At 48.0% G+C, this 16,042-nt stretch overlaps 1 protein-coding gene across 3 annotated transcripts in view; it reads left to right on the forward strand.

The window, feature by feature from the left end:
• The window catches only part of LOC140210464 (receptor-interacting serine/threonine-protein kinase 2-like), a 43,769-nt gene continuing 27,727 nt past the window's right edge, over positions 1-16,042 (forward strand). For 2 of the 3 annotated variants that reach the window (XM_072279436.1, XM_072279437.1), the window contains exons 1-3: positions 3-581; positions 5,959-6,271; positions 12,549-12,697. In XM_072279436.1, coding sequence (XP_072135537.1) covers positions 352-581; positions 5,959-6,271; positions 12,549-12,697 — 692 coding nt within the window. In that variant the 5' untranslated portion in view covers positions 3-351. Of the gene's footprint in view, positions 582-5,958; positions 6,272-12,548; positions 12,698-16,042 lie in introns of all 3 variants that reach the window. The other variant, XM_072279438.1, reaches the window with a different exon arrangement.

The following is a 16,042-nucleotide window of genomic DNA, read 5'->3' on the forward strand; positions in this document are numbered from 1 at the left end:
GATTCAGACTCCTGAAGAGTAATTCTGTATTCGCAGAGAAGCGACCAAGCAGCGGGTCTGTGTGCTGTGGGAGCCAACGAGAGAACCCCGAGCGGGGAGAGAGAGAGAGGGAGAGGGAGGGGGGAGAGAGAGAGACAGACTGTGTGTGTGTGTGTGTGTGTCTGTGTCCCCACACAGACAGCTCCGGCACTCAAACTCTGCAAGCAAACTTCCTTCCTACCTGTCAACGGAGAAAGAAGGAACACATGTACACAGGGCGATCATCATGTATTTCCGCCAAGGGGCGGGATTTTGCTGAAAGATTTGCGGCAGGACTCGGCGAACGCCGGCAGTGGAGCTGGTTTGGGAAGAATGGAGAGCGAGTGCGGGCAGAAGCGCCGCCCGGGAGCTGAAGCGTACGGCCCGGAGGGGCCTGTGTGCAGGTCTGGGCACTCCTCGGCTCCTCAGTTCACTCGCATCCGTCCCCAGGATTTGCAGCTGATCACGGAGGTGGGATCTGGAGGCTTCGGCGTAGTTTACAAAGCGCAGCACGAAGTCTGGAGGATACCCGTGGCTGTAAAGTACATGAAGCTGGATGGAAGGTAATCCGGGAGCGGGCCGAGTCTCACCAGTGTAAATGGGACATGAGCAACACGCTAGCTCCCCCTCGAACGGTGAAGGGTTGTTGTGTGGACTTTCTCTGCAGTGAGAGCGGCGCAGCCCCGGTTGTCGTTTGAGTCTAATCGAAGTGGATTACGAAATCCCTCTTTCGGAGCAGGGTGTGATTGCCGGTTTCTCCTGTGTCTCCAGTTTGCGCCCCTCTTCCCATTCCCTACAACTAACTGTAGGAAAGAGTAACCCAGGTCTTCTTGTGAGATCGGTTGGTGTGAGCTTGTCCTGCACCGACCCAGGGTTTCTGCATGAGTGATTCCAAACATTTCGGTTTCTATTCTGGAGTTCCAGCATCTGTTTTTTTAAGATCTCACTTCCCTGTCCCTGGTGTGTCAAAAGTAACGGATTTAGAAATCCGAAGCAACACACACAAAATGCTGGAGAAACTCAGCAGGCCAGGCAGCGTCTATGGAAAAGAGCACAGTCGACGTTTCGGGCCGAGCCCCTTCATCAGGACTGGGAAGAAAGAGAGGTCAGAGTAAGAGGGTGGCGCAGGGGAGGAAGAAGTGTAGGGTGGTCGGTGATAGTAAGGAGATAAAGTGAGAGAGGGAAACAGGAATGGGGGAATGGTGAGGGGGTGGGGGGTTCAGTTACTGGAAGTTCGAGACGTCAGTGTTCATGCCGTCAGGTTGGAGACTACCCAGACGGAACATAAGGTGTTGCTGCTCCAACCTGAGAGTGTGGCCTCATCGCGGCAGCAGAGGAGGCCGTGGACTGACACGTCAGAATGGGAATGGGAAGTAGAGTTGAAATGGGTGGCTCCCGGGCGATCAGGCTTTTTCTGGCGGACTAAGCATAGGCGAGGATGTCCTTCACAGGGCACCTGGCTTCTCAGTGACCACCGTTCAGCTAAACTGTGAGAGCAGTAGCCTGGCGTCTGCTGCACGTTGGACAGCATTGATCACAGCTCAGAAACCGGACCACGACATCCTACCACCCCACCAGCCTCCGGGTCCAACATATTATTCTCCGTAATTTCCGCCACCTCCAACGGGATCCCACCACTAAGCACATCTTTCCCCCCCCCCCCCCCGCCTGCTTTCCGCAGGGATCGCTCCCTACACGACTCCCTTGTCCATTCGTCCCCCCCCCCATCCCTCCCCACTGATCTCCCTCCTGGCACTTATCTTTGTAAGCGGAACAAGTGCTACACATGCCCTTACACTTCCTCCCTTACCACCATTCAGGGCCCCAGACAGTCCTTCCAGGTGAGGCGACACTTCACCTGTGAGTCGACTGGGGTGATATACTGCGTCCGGTGCTCCCGATGCGGCCTTTTATATATTGGCGAGACCCGACGCAGACTGAAAGACCGCTTTGCTGAACACCTACGCTCTGTCCGCCAGAGAAAGCAGGATCTCCCAGTGGCCACACATTTTAATTCCACATCCTATTCCCATTCTGACATGTATATCCACGGCCTCCTCTATTGTAAAGATGAAGCCACACTCAGGTTGGAGGAACAACACCTTATATTCCATCTGGGTAGCCTCCAACCTGATGGCATGAACATCGACTTCTCTAACTTCCACTAATGCCTCACCTCCCCCTCGTACCCCATCTGTTATGTATTTTTATACACACATTCTTTCTCTCACTCTCCTTTTTCTCCCTCTGTCCCTCTGAATATACACCTTGTCCATCCTCTGGGTTCCCCCCGCCCTTGTCTTTCTTCCCGGACCTCCTGTCCCATGATCCTCTCGTATCCCCTTTGCCTATCACCTGTCCAGCTCTTGGCTCCATCCCTCCCCCTCCTGTCTTCTCCTATCATTTTGGATCTCCCCTCCCCCTTCCACTTTCAAATCTCTTACTAACTCTTCCTTCAGTTAGTCCTGACGAAGGGTCTCGGCCTGAAACGTCGACTGTACCTCTTCCTAGAGATGCTGCCTGGCCGGCTGCATTCACCAGCAACTTTGATGTGTGTTCCACGACATCTGTGCTGGGTGACGAGTACCAGTCCAGTCACAGTCTCCTGTGCCTCCACGGTTCAGGTGCTTTTCGTGATGCATACACATGGGTGTGACCACCTCCTACAACACGTACACGACGCCGACACTAACCACTGACTGGGTGGAAAAAACCTTACTGAAATCCGGTCCAAATTGTCCCTCATTTCCCCTTGAAATCTGCTACCTCATACTTTAAACTCACAGTATATCTACTAGTTATAGACACATTCGTAGAGTGTCTTGCTACATAATTTTGTATCTGGGAGATACAAAATCTGTTTGTGATAACCCAGCTGGTATTGTTTTAAAATAGTTTTTAAAAAAGTAAGACCATAAGATATAGGAGTAGAACAAGGCCATTCAGCACATCGAGTCCGCTCTGCCTTTCCATCATGGCTGATTTATTATCCCTCTGAATCCCATTCTCTGGCTACTTCCCATCGTCTCTGACGCCCTGACTAATCAAGAACCTATCAACTGCCGCTTTAAGTACACTCAATGACTTGTCCTCCACAGCTGTCTGCTGCAATGAATTCCACAGATTCACTACCCTGGCTAAAGAAATGCCTCGTTATCTCTGTTATCAATGGACGTCCCTCTGTTTGGAAGCTATGCCCCCAGTCCTGGACTCCCCCACTATACGAAACATCCACTCTGCCTGGGCCTTCTGTTATTCGATAGGTTTCAATGAGATCCCCTCCCCTCATTCCTTTAAACTCCTGTGAGTACAGGCCCAGAGCCATCAAACAACCCTCATACATTAACCCTTTTGTTCCCAGAATAATTCTTGTGAGCCTCCTCTGGACCTTCCCCAGCACATCTTAGATAAGCGGCCGAAAACTGCTCACAATACTCCCAAGTGCGATCTGATTAATGCCTTACAAAGCCTCAGCGTTACGTCCTTGCTCTTTACTCCAGTCCTCTCATAAAGAATGCTAACATCGCATTTGGCTTCCTTACAACCCACTCAGCCTGTAAATTAACCTTAATTTTTGAATTTTCTCCCCGTTTATCATTTCCCACTGTAACTCAGCAGTGCAGTCTGAGACAGGCCTTTCCTGTCAGTACACCTCGGCTCAGGTTTATGGTTAGCTGTGAGAAAGTGAACATGTAAGTTGGCTGCCACCTTTCTCTCTTTCGGAGACTCTCAGCTCTCGGGAAACCCCAGTGTTCAGCAACAATGACGTCTGCAAGCAGGCGGACCAATCAAGGTCAAAGAAACATTCGCCTTGGTAGTTAGTCAGACCAAATACTCAACTAACTAATTAAACATTTTGCAGAGAGTGAGCTAAAAATTGGAACAGGCGCATGAGATTACAGTACAAAGTGTAATATACATTTTAAAATAAAATAAAAACACATGTTTGTTAATTTAAAGTCCATTACTCTGAGATAACAATGTACATTTAATAATAAACTAGTTTTAAGGATCAAGAATTTGTTATGAAATAGTTATTGAGTGGCACCACAATAAACATTCAATTGCACTTCATGCAGAACTTTGTTTTAATCGGCAAATTCCTGAAATAACTGACATCTAAAAGCATCATTCCTGCAAAGGGAAAAGGATGAGGGAAAGAGAGCTTTTGGCCCATCAATTCTATGCTGGTTCAAAGTTAAAGATTTTTTTATTATCAAAGTAGGTATACGTTACCATATAGAGTACTATCTTGAAATTCATTTTCTTGCAGGTATTTTGCCGGAAAAAGAAAATACAACAGACTTTTACAAAAAAACTATACATAAACAGAAAAGACAACAAGGTAGAAAAGAAGGCCAACGGCAAAAAAAGTTATACAGAGAATGTCAGTTGTAAAGGGGCTGGAGGACTGTGTGTGTGTGTGTGTGTGTGTGGGAGAATGGAGCTTGTTTTGCTGTTGTTTTGTTGCTTGTGTTAGATGTTGTTCTGCCGAGCATTGTGGGTAATCTAGGTTGCCAACAGAATGTGTGGCGTGACGTCTGTGCTGTCCCGGCACAATGTTCGGGTGGGTTTGCTGTTAATGCAAGCATTGCATTTCACTGTATGTATCCATGTACACGCCATAACTAAATCTGATATCCTGAGTTCTTCAAAGTTAGCCTGCGGGTGGTAGAATCTGTTCAGAGTTGTAGTGACTGAAGTTTTCAACATTGCTTCAGGAGCCTGATGGTTGTGGGGTGATACCTGTTTCTGAACCTGGTGGGTGGGACCCAAGGTGTGGTGCCCCCTGCCCGATGATAGGGAGAAGAGACCATGGACTGGATGGTGAGGCCTTTGATGATGGATGCTACTTTCTTGTGACTGCACTCCAAGTAAACATAATCAGTTCTCCGGCTCGTGGAACAACCCCACTGATCCCATTCCCTGAATTTACCTTTCTGAGACTCACTCTCCCTCTCATGTATCCATCTACACCAGGAGTAACTTACTCCATGTTTAGGACATTGTAGGAAAGTGGAGCACCCTGGGGCAACCCATATGGGTATGACTCCACAGATAGCCCCAAAGTCAGGACTGGGCCTACATCACTGAAGTTATGAGCTATCAGCACTACCTGCTGAAACATCCATGTGCTCTCCAGGGGCATCAGATTTCTGCTATTTTAGTTTGGAGGAACAACACCTTATATTCCATCTGGGTAGCCCCCAGCTTGATGGCATGAACATTGATTTTTCAAACTTCTGGTAATGCCCCACCTTTACCATTCCCATCCCCTTTTCCCACTCTCATCTTATCTCCTTACCTGCCCATCGCCTCCCTCTGGCCCTCCTCCCACCTTTTCTTTCTTCCATGGCCTTCTGTCCTCTTCCATCAGACCTCCCCTTCTCCAGCCCTGTACCTCTTTCACCAATCAACTTCCCAGCTCTTTACTTCATTCCCCTGCCTCCCGGTTTCACCTGTCACCTTGTGCTTCTCTCTCCTCCCCCCACCTTTTAAATCTACTCCTCATCTTCCTTTTTTCTCCAGTCCTGCTGAAAGGTCTTGGCCTGAAACGTCGACTATGCTCTTTTCCATAGACGCTGCCTGGCCTGCAGAGTTGCTCCAGCATTTTGTGTGTGTGTTGCTCTGCTGGTTTAGCTGTGACCTTATAGCTTTGCAAGTGCCATCCACTACAAGCTCTGCCTCAATATCAAATTGGATACAAAAAGATAAGAGAGATGAATATGAAAGAAATAAATGCCAGACGGAGAGAGGTAATGGAGATGGAAAAAAATTGTCAAAAGACACTTAGTGTGAAACTATGAAATGGCAAATTTTAAGTGCCAGTTTGATTGCTTGCTGGTAGTTATGACTTAGGAATTGTTAACGACAGTATTTGTTGAAGATCTGACGATGATTAATTGCGTCAGTATGACATCTCCCTGTGTATCATTATAGCGATAACCACAAGCTGTTGGATGAAGCAAGGAAGCTGCACAATGCACAGTTTGAGTATGTTCTCCGATTGTACGGAATTACAGAAACTTGTTCGGAGCATGGAACCAAATTGTTGGGACTGGTGACCGAATTCATGGAGAATGGATCTTTGGAAAACCTTCTTCACCACTATGAAGTCCCTTTGCCGCTTCGCCTGCGCTCTGTGTACGAGATTGCTTTGGGAATGAACTTCCTACATAACCTGAACCCAGCCCTTTATCATCTTGACTTAAAGCCTGCTAACGTTCTACTGAATAAGGACTATCATATTAAGGTATAAGCTATTCTGAAAACCATTAATGTTATCAGAATCTTATCATCAGAGTGGTGTGGTGATGTCATCTCAAGTGTCAGGGGAGGTGTTGGCTCGGGAGAAGCAAACACTGCTTGCAAAGTGTCGAGTTCCCTCCAGAACCAGCACCAACAAGATAAATGGCTGGAATTCAAAACCACACAATTAGCACCTGTGAGACATTTTGGATGTGTAACCTCCCTCACAATCGACAGCAGAAACCAAGTGTAGAGAGAAAGGTACATACCAGATGTTGGGGAGAATGGGGTACATTTTGGTAACTTCACTGTACTATGTAACCCCAACAATCCGTAAATTAATATGGACAGATTCCAGAAATAAACCTCAAACCCTGATCCCCTAACACCCTGATCCCCTAACACCCTGATCCCTAACACCCTGATACCTAACAACCTGAACCCCTAACACTCTGAACCCCAACACTCCGATCCCCTAACACCCTGATCCCCTAACACCCTGTTACCTAACAACCTGAACCCCTAACACTCTGATCCCCTAACACCCTGATCCCCTAACACCCTGATCCCCTAACACCCTGTTACCTAACAACCTGAACCCCTAACACTCTGAACCTCTAACACCCTGATCCCCTAACACCCTGATCCCCTAACACCCTGATCCCCTAACACCCTGATACCTAACAACCTGAACCCCTAACACTCTGAACCCCTAACACTCTGATCCACTAACACCCAGATCCCCAAACACCCTGATCCCCTAACACCCTGAACCCCTAACACTCTGACCCACTAACACCCTGATCCCTAACACCCTGATACCTAACACCGTGATCCCCTAACACCGTGATCCCCTAACACCGTGATCCCCTAACACCCTGATCACTAACACCCTGATCTCTAACACCCTGATCCTCTAACAACCTGAACCCCTATCACCCTGATACCTAACAACCTGAACCCCTAACACTCTGAACCCCTAACACTCTGATCCACTAACACCCAGATCCCCAAACACCCTGATCCCCTAACACCCTGAACCCCTAACACTCTGACCCACTAACACCCTGATCCCTAACACCCTGATACCTAACACCCTGATCCCCTAACACCGTGATCCCCTAACACCGTGATCCCCTAACACCCTGATCACTAACACCCTGATCTCTAACACCCTGATCCTCTAACAACCTGAACCCCTATCACCCTGATACCTAACAACCTGAACCCCTAACACCCTGATTCCCTAACACCCTGATTCCCTAACACCCTGATACCTAACAAACCTGAACCCCTAACACCCTGGTCCCCTAACACCCTGATACCTAATATCCTGATCTCTAACACCCTGAGCCCTAAAACCCTGGTCCCCTAACACCCTGATCCCTAACACCCTGATCCCCTAACATCCTGATCCCCTAACATCCTGAGCCCCTAACACCCTGATCACTAACACCCTGATCCCGAACACCCTGATCCCCTAACACCCTGATCACTAACACCCTGATCCCCTAACACCCTGATCCCTTAAAACCCGATCCCTAACACCCTGATCCCCTAACACCCTGATCCCCTAACACCCTGATCCCCTAACACCCTGATCCCTAACACCCTGATCCCCAACACTCTGATCCCTAACACCCTAATCCATTCACCCTGATCCATTCACCATGATCCCCTCACACTGATCCCCTCACATGATCCCCTAACATCCTGAACCCTAACACCCTGATCCCTACACCCTGATACCTAACACCCTGATCACCAACACCCTGATCCTGAACCCTGATCCCCTAACACCCTGATCCCCTAACTCCCTGATCCCTAACACCCTGATCTCCTAACACCCTGATCTCCTAACACCCTGATCCCCTAACTCCCTGGTCCCCTAACACCCTGATCGCTAACATCCTGATCAGTAACACCCTGATCCCCTAACACCCTGATCCCCTAACACCCTGATCACTAACACCCTGATCTCCTAACACCCTGATCTCCTAACACCCTGATCTCCTAACACTCTGATCCCCTAACACTCTGATCCCCTAACACTCTGATCGCTAACACCCTGATACCTAACACCCTGGTCCCCTAACAACCTGATCCCTAACACCCTGATCCCCTCACCCTGATCCCCTCACCCTGATCCCCTAACACCCTGATCCCCTAACACCCTGATCCCCTAACACCCTGATCCCCTAACTCCCTGATCCCTAACACCCTGATCACTAACACCCTGATCACTAACACCCTGATCTCCTAACACCCTGATCCCCTAACTCCCTGATCCCCTAACACCCTGATCACTAACACCCTGATACCTAACACCCTGGTCCCCTAACACAGTGATACCTAATACCCTGATCCCTAACACCCTGATCCCCTAACACCCTGATCCCCTAACACCCTGATCACTAACACCCTGATCACTAGCACCCTGATCTCCTAACACCCTGATCTCCTAACACCCTGATCCCCTAACACCCTGATCCCCTAACACTCTGATCCCCTAACACTCTAATCCCTAACACCCTGATCACTAACACCCTGATCACTAACACCCTGATACCTAACACCCTGGTCCCCTAACAACCTGATACCTAATACCCTGATCCCCTAACGCTCTGATCCCTAACACCCTGATCCCCTCACCCTGATCCCCTAACACCCTGATCCCCTACTCCCTGATCCCTAACACCCTGATCACAAACACCCTGATCCCCTAACACCCTGATCCCTAATACCCTGATCCCTAACACCCTGAGCCCAAACACCCTGGTCCCCTAATACCCTGATCCCCTCACACCCTCTTCGCTAACATCCTGATCAGTAACACCCTGATCCCCTAACACCCTGATCCCCTAACACCCTGATCACTAACACCCTGATCCCTAACACTCTGATCCCTAACACCCTGACCTCTAAATCCCTGATCCCCTAACACCCTGATCCCTAACACCCTGATCCCTAACATTCTGATCAGTAACACCCTGATCCCCTAACACCCTCATCACTAACACCCTGATCCCTAACACCCTGATACCTGACACCCTGATCCCTAACACCCTTATCCCTAAATCCCTGATCCCCTAACCACCTGATCCCCTAACACCCTGAGCCCTAACACCCTGATCTCTAACACCCTGATCTTCTAACACCCTGATCCCCTAACACCCGATCCCTAATACCCTGATCACTAACACCCTGATCACTAACACCCTGAGCCCTAACACCCTGATCTTCTAACACCCCGATCCCTAACACCCGATCCCTAACACCCTGATCACTAACACCCTGATCACTAACACCCTGATCCCTAACACCCTGATCCCCTAACAACCTGAACCCCTAACACTCTGAACCTCTAACACCCTGATCCCTAACAGTCTGGTCCCCTAACACCCTGGTCCCCTAACACCCTGATCCCTAACATCCTGATCAGTAACACCCTGATCCCCTAACACCCTGATCACTAACACCCTGATACCTAGCAACCTGATCCCAAACACCCTGACCACTAACACCCTGATCCCTAACACCCTGATCCCTAACATCCTCATCCCCTAACAACCTGAACCCCTAACACCCTGATCCGCTAACACCCTGATCCGCTAACACCCTGATTCCTAACACTCTGACCCCTAACACCCTGATCCCTAACACCCTGATCCCTAACACTCTGATCCCTAACACCCTGATCACTAACACCCTGGTCCCATAACATTTTGGTCCCCTAACACCCTGGTCCCCTAACACCCTGATCCCTAACACTCTGATCTCTAACACCCTGATCCCTAACACCCTGATCCCCAAAACCCTGATCCCCTAACTCCCTGATACCTAACACCCTTATCCCTAACACCCTTATCCCTAAAACCCTGATCCCCTAAAACCCTGATCCCCTAAAACCCTGATCCCCTAAAACCCTGATCCCTAACACCCTAATCCCTAACACCCTGATCCCTAACACCCTGATCCCTAACACCCTGATCCATTCACCCTGATCCATTCACCCTGATCCCGTCACACTGATCCCCTCACATGATCCCCTAACATCCTGAACCCTAACATGCTGATCCCTAACACCCTGATACCTAACACCCTGATCCCTAACACCCTGATCCCTAAAACTCTGATCCCCTAACACCCTGATACCTAACACCCTTATCCCTAACACCCTGATCCCTAAAACCCTGATCCCCTAAAACCCTGATCCCCTAACACCCTGATCCCCTAACACCCTGATCCCCTAACACCCTGATCCCTAACACCCTGATCACTAACACCCTGATCCCTAACACCCTGATCCATTCATCCTGATCCCCTCACACTGATCCCCTCACACTGATCCCCTCACATGATCCCTTAACACCCTGATCCCTAACATCCTGATCCCCTAACACTCTGATCCCTAACATCCTGATCAGTAACACCCTGATCCCCTAACACTCTGATCCCCTAACACCCTGATCACTAACACCCTGATCCCCTAACACCCTGATCCCCTAACACCCTGATCCCCTAACACCCTGATCCCCTAACACTCTGATCCCTAACACCCTGATAACTAACACCCTGATACCTAACACCCTGGTCTCCTAACACCCTGATACCTAATATCCAGATCTCTAACACCCTGAGTCCTAAAACCCTGGTCCCCTAAAACCCTGGTCCCCTAACACCCTGATCCCCTAACACCCTGATCCCTTAACACCCTGATCCCTAACACCCTGATCCCCTAACACTCTGATCCCTAACACTCTGATCCCTAACACCCTGATCACTAACACCCTGGTCCCATAACATTTTGGTCCCCTAAGACCCTGGTCCCCTAACACCCTGATCCGTAACATCCTGATCAGTAACACCTTGATCACTAACACCCTGATCCCTAACACCCTGCCTGATCCACTAACAACCTGAACCCCTAACACTCTGATCCCTAACACCCTGATCCCTAACACCCTGATCCCTAACACCCTGATCCCTAACACCCTGATCTCCTAACACTCTGATCCCTAACACCCTGAACCCCTCACACCCTGACCCCTAATGCCCTGAACAGCACACTCTGAGCCCCACACCCTGCAGGCCTAACACCGATGTGTAATCTTAAACTGAATTCTTAGTTGCCTGGTATTGCTGATTTCTAAACTTCAAACTCTAGAAATGAACCAATAAAACTGACTCCCATCCCAAGCCCCTGCCCTACTTGCTAACCCTAAACCTGGAGCTGCCTGACCTGCTGAATATTTCCTGCACTTTCAGTGTTTATTCCTGATTTCCAGTATTGGTAGCTTTACATTTTCTTAAACAGGAACCTACAGCTGATCACAGGTACATAACTGACACAGCTGATCACAGGTACATAACTGACACAGCTGATCACAGGTACGTAACTGACACAGCTGATCATAGGTACGTAACTGACACAGCTGATCACAGGTACGTAACTGGCACAAATGATCACAGGTACGTAACTGACACAGCTGATCACAGGTACGTAACTGACACAGCTGATCACAGGTACATAACTGACACAAATGATCACAGGTACATAACTGACACAGATGCTTGAACCTGGAGCAACTAACAATTTGCTGGCGGGACTCAGTGAGTTAGGCAGCATCTGTGGACGGAAAGGAATTGGTTGATGCTTCAGCTCCTGATTCAGAATTTTGATACGAAACATCAACAATTCCTTAACACTAGAAAGTTGCAGATGCTAGAAATCCAAAGCAACACACACAGACTGCTGGAGGAACTCAGCAAGTCAGATGGCATCTATGCAAATGAATAAATAGCCGATGTTTTGAGCCAAGATGCTTCTTCAAGACTGAAAAGGAAGGGGGAAGATGCCAGAATAAAAAGGTGGAGGTGGCGAGGGGAAGGAGGCTAGCTGAAAGGTGATAGGTGAAGCCATGTGGGTGGGAAAGGTCAAGGGCTGGAGAGGAAGGAATCTGATAGGAGAGGAAAGTGGAAAGTAGAAAGAGAAGAAGGAGTGGGCCCAGGGGGAGGTAATAGGCAGGTGAGAAGAGGTGCAAGGTCAGAGTGGAGAATAGAAGAAGGTTGGGGGGGGAATACCATTCCCCCCACAGATGCTGCTCGACCTGCTGTGTTCCTCCATCTGTGCCGTGGCTACAGTTACATAAACTTGCTCAATCTCTTCTGAATTTTTTTTTCATCAAGTTAGGCGTCTGGTGGCCTGTACAACAAGAAACAGGCCCACTCTTGACTTTGCTTTTCAAATCTTCTGTCTTTTATCCCCTTTTCTTCCCCAGGTTTGTGATTTTGGTCTGGCAAATTGGTGGGAGCTGACAAGTCAGAATAGCGGTGACTCCAGCAAAATTCACGGCACCCTGAGTTACATGCCACCTGAATGCTTCAATGACATCAATACCAGGAGAGGCAGAAAGTTTGATGTGTACAGGTGAGTGAGTAAATGGCAAAAATGATGGTTTTGATGTTCGTTTTCAGCGTATCTCCAGAACTCCCTTTGGCTCATAATCCAGGTTAATTTAAATGACTTAGAAATGCAAATAGAAAATCTTCCTAGTCAACACTCCATCTTCTCCAGACCCAACCGATTCACTTTCCAAACTGTTCTCAAACCCCATCCGTAAAACTGTGAGCTGGAGCATTGGGATTAGTCGCATTGCTTATGTTTTATTTCATGGTAACAGGGCCTTCGGGCCCAGCGAACCTGTGCTGCCCAATTACACCCACGTTAACCAACCTACCCGCACGTCTTTGGAGGAAACCGGAGCACCCGGAGGAAACCCAGGCAGTCACAGGAGAACATAAAACCTGTTATGGACAGCAACAGGAATTGGACATGGGTTGCTGAGACTACAATAACATGATGGTGACTGCTACTCTACTGCGCCGTCCGACATTACAGGGAGCATCAGCAATATACCACACTAGAGTGTGGTCAGTGGGGCACTGCTACCCAATTGTGACCCGTTCTCGGTGGCTTGAAAGGCCAAAGCTAATTTCATAAATTGATGCCACAAGCAGAGAATCGAGGCTCAATTCAGAGGGGTCTGGAGTGGGCTGCTTGCCTCATTCTGATCTCACCACTGTCAGGACGGTTGTTAGAGGGGATGAAGGAAAATATCTTCAGACCCTCAATAAAATGGCTAGCTTTTTGAGTGGCTAATGAGAGCTAACACTGCAGGTAGTAAATTAACTCAGACAATATAATCTGCAGGGTTGTTTGTTTTTGGGAAGGGCTTAACCTTCATTCAGAATTTATAAGTTTATTACTGTCATGGTTCCTTGTTCTCAAAATTGAAGACACCAATTAATAGAAACATAGAAAGCCTACAGCACAATACAGGCCCTTCAGCCCACAAAGCTCTGCCGAACATGTACTTACTTTAGAAATTACCTAGGGCTACCTGTAGCCCTCTATTTTTCTAAGCTACCAATCCAGGAGCTCTTAAAAGACTCTATTGTATCCGCCCCCACCACTGTTGCCAGCAGCCCATTCCATGCACTCACCACTTTCTGCATAAAAAACTCACCTCTGTGATTCCCTGTGTACCTACATCCAAGCACCTTAAATCTGTGCCCTCTCGTGCTAGCTATTTCAGCCCTGAGAAAAAGCCTCTGACTATCCACACGATCAATGCCTCTCATCATCTTATACACCTCTATCTGGTCACCTCTCATCCTCCATTCCTCCAAGGAGAAAAGGCCAAGTTCACTCAACCTATTCTCGTAAGGCATGCTCCTTAATCCAGGCAAATCTCCTCTGCACCCTTTCTATAGTTTCCACATCCTTCCTATAGCGAGGCAACCAGAATTGAGCACGGTACTCCAAGTGGGGTCTGAGCAGGTTCCTATGTAGCTGTAACATTACCTCTCGGCTCCTAAACTCAATCCTACGGTTGATGAATGCTAATACACCATATGCCCTCTTAACCACAGAGTCAACTTGCACAGCAGCTTTGAGTGTCCTATGGACACGGACCCCAAGATCCCTCTGATCCTCCACAATGCCAAGAGTCTTACCATTAATATGATATCCTGCTATCATATTTGACCTACCAAAATAAACCACCTCACACTTACCTGGGTTGAACACCATCTGCCACTTCTCAACCCAGTTTTGCATCCTATCAATGTCCTGCTGACAGCCCTCCACACAATCCACAACACCCCCAACCTTTGTGTTGTCAGCAAATTTACTAACCCATCCTCCAATTCCTCATCCAGGTCATTTATAAAAATCACGAAGAGAAGGGTCCCAGAACAAATCCCTGAGGCACACCACTGGTGACCAACCTCCATGCAGAATATGATTTATCTACAACCACTCTTTGCCTTCTGTGGAGAAGCCAGTTCTGGATCCACAAAGCAATGTCCCCTTGGATCCCATGCCTCCTTACTTTCTCAATAAGTCTTGTATAGGGTACCTTACCAAATGCCTTGCTGAAATCCATACACATTACATCTACTGCTCTGTCTTCATCAATGTGTTTAGTCACATCCTCAAAAAATTCAATCAGACTCATAAGGCATGGCCTGCCTTTCACAAAGCCATGCTGACTATTCCTAATCATATTATGCCTCTCCAAATGTTCATTAATCCTGCCTCTCAGGATCTTCTCCATCAACTTACCAACCACTGAAGTAAGACTCACTGGTCTATAATTTCTTGGGCTATCTCTACTCCCTTTCTTGAATAAGAGAACAACATCCGCAACCCTCCAATCCTCTGGAACCTCTCCCATCCTCATTGATGATGCAAAGATCATCGCCAGATGCTCTGCAATCTCCTCACTCGCCTCCCACAGTAGCCTGGGGTATATCTCGTCCGGTCCCGGTGACTTATCCAACTTGATGCTTTCCAAAAGCTGCAGCAAGACCTCTTTCTTAATGTCTATATGCTCAAGCTTTCCAGTCTGCTGTAAGTCATCCCTACAATCACCAAGGTCCTTTTCCGTAGTGAATACTGAAGCAAATTATTCATTAAGACCTCTGCTATCTCCTCCAGTTCCATACATACCTGTCTACTGTCACACTTGATTGGTCCTATTCTCTCACGTCTTATTCTCTTGCTCTTCACATACTTGTAGAATGCCTTGGGGTTTCCCTTAATCCTGCTCACCAAGGCTATCTCATGGTCCCTTCTGGCTCTCCTAATTTCATTCTTAAACTCCTTCCTGCTATGCTTATAATTTTCTCGATCTCTATCATTACCTAGTTTTTTGAAACTTTCGTAAGGTTTTCTTTTCTTCTTGACTAGGTTTACAACAGCCTTTGTATACCATGGTTCCTGTACCCTACTATCCTTTCCCTGTCTCATTGGAACGTACCTATGCAGAAATCCACGCAAATTATCCCAGAACATTTGCCACATTTCTGCCATACATTTCCCTGAGAACATTTGTTCCCAATTTATGCTTCCAAGTTCCTGCCTGATAGCTTCATATTTCCCCTTACTCCAATTAAACACTTTCCTAACTTGTCTGCTCCTATCCCTCTCCAATGCTATGGTAAAGGAGACAGAATAGTGATCACCATCTCCAAAATGCTCTCCCACTGAGAAATCTGACACCTGACCAGGTTAATTTCCCAATACCAGATCAAGTACAGCCTCTCCTCTTGTAGGCTTATCGATATATTGTGTCAGGTAACCTTCCTGAACACACCTAACAAACTCAACCCCATCTAAACCCCTTGCTCAGGGAGATGCCAATCAATATTGGGGAAAGTAAAATCTTCCACCATGACAGCCCTGTTATTTTTACACCTTTGCAGAATC

This window comes from Mobula birostris, chromosome 15 (genome assembly GCF_030028105.1).
Source record: "Mobula birostris isolate sMobBir1 chromosome 15, sMobBir1.hap1, whole genome shotgun sequence".
In the NCBI taxonomy this organism is placed as follows: Eukaryota; Metazoa; Chordata; class Chondrichthyes; order Myliobatiformes; family Myliobatidae; genus Mobula; species Mobula birostris.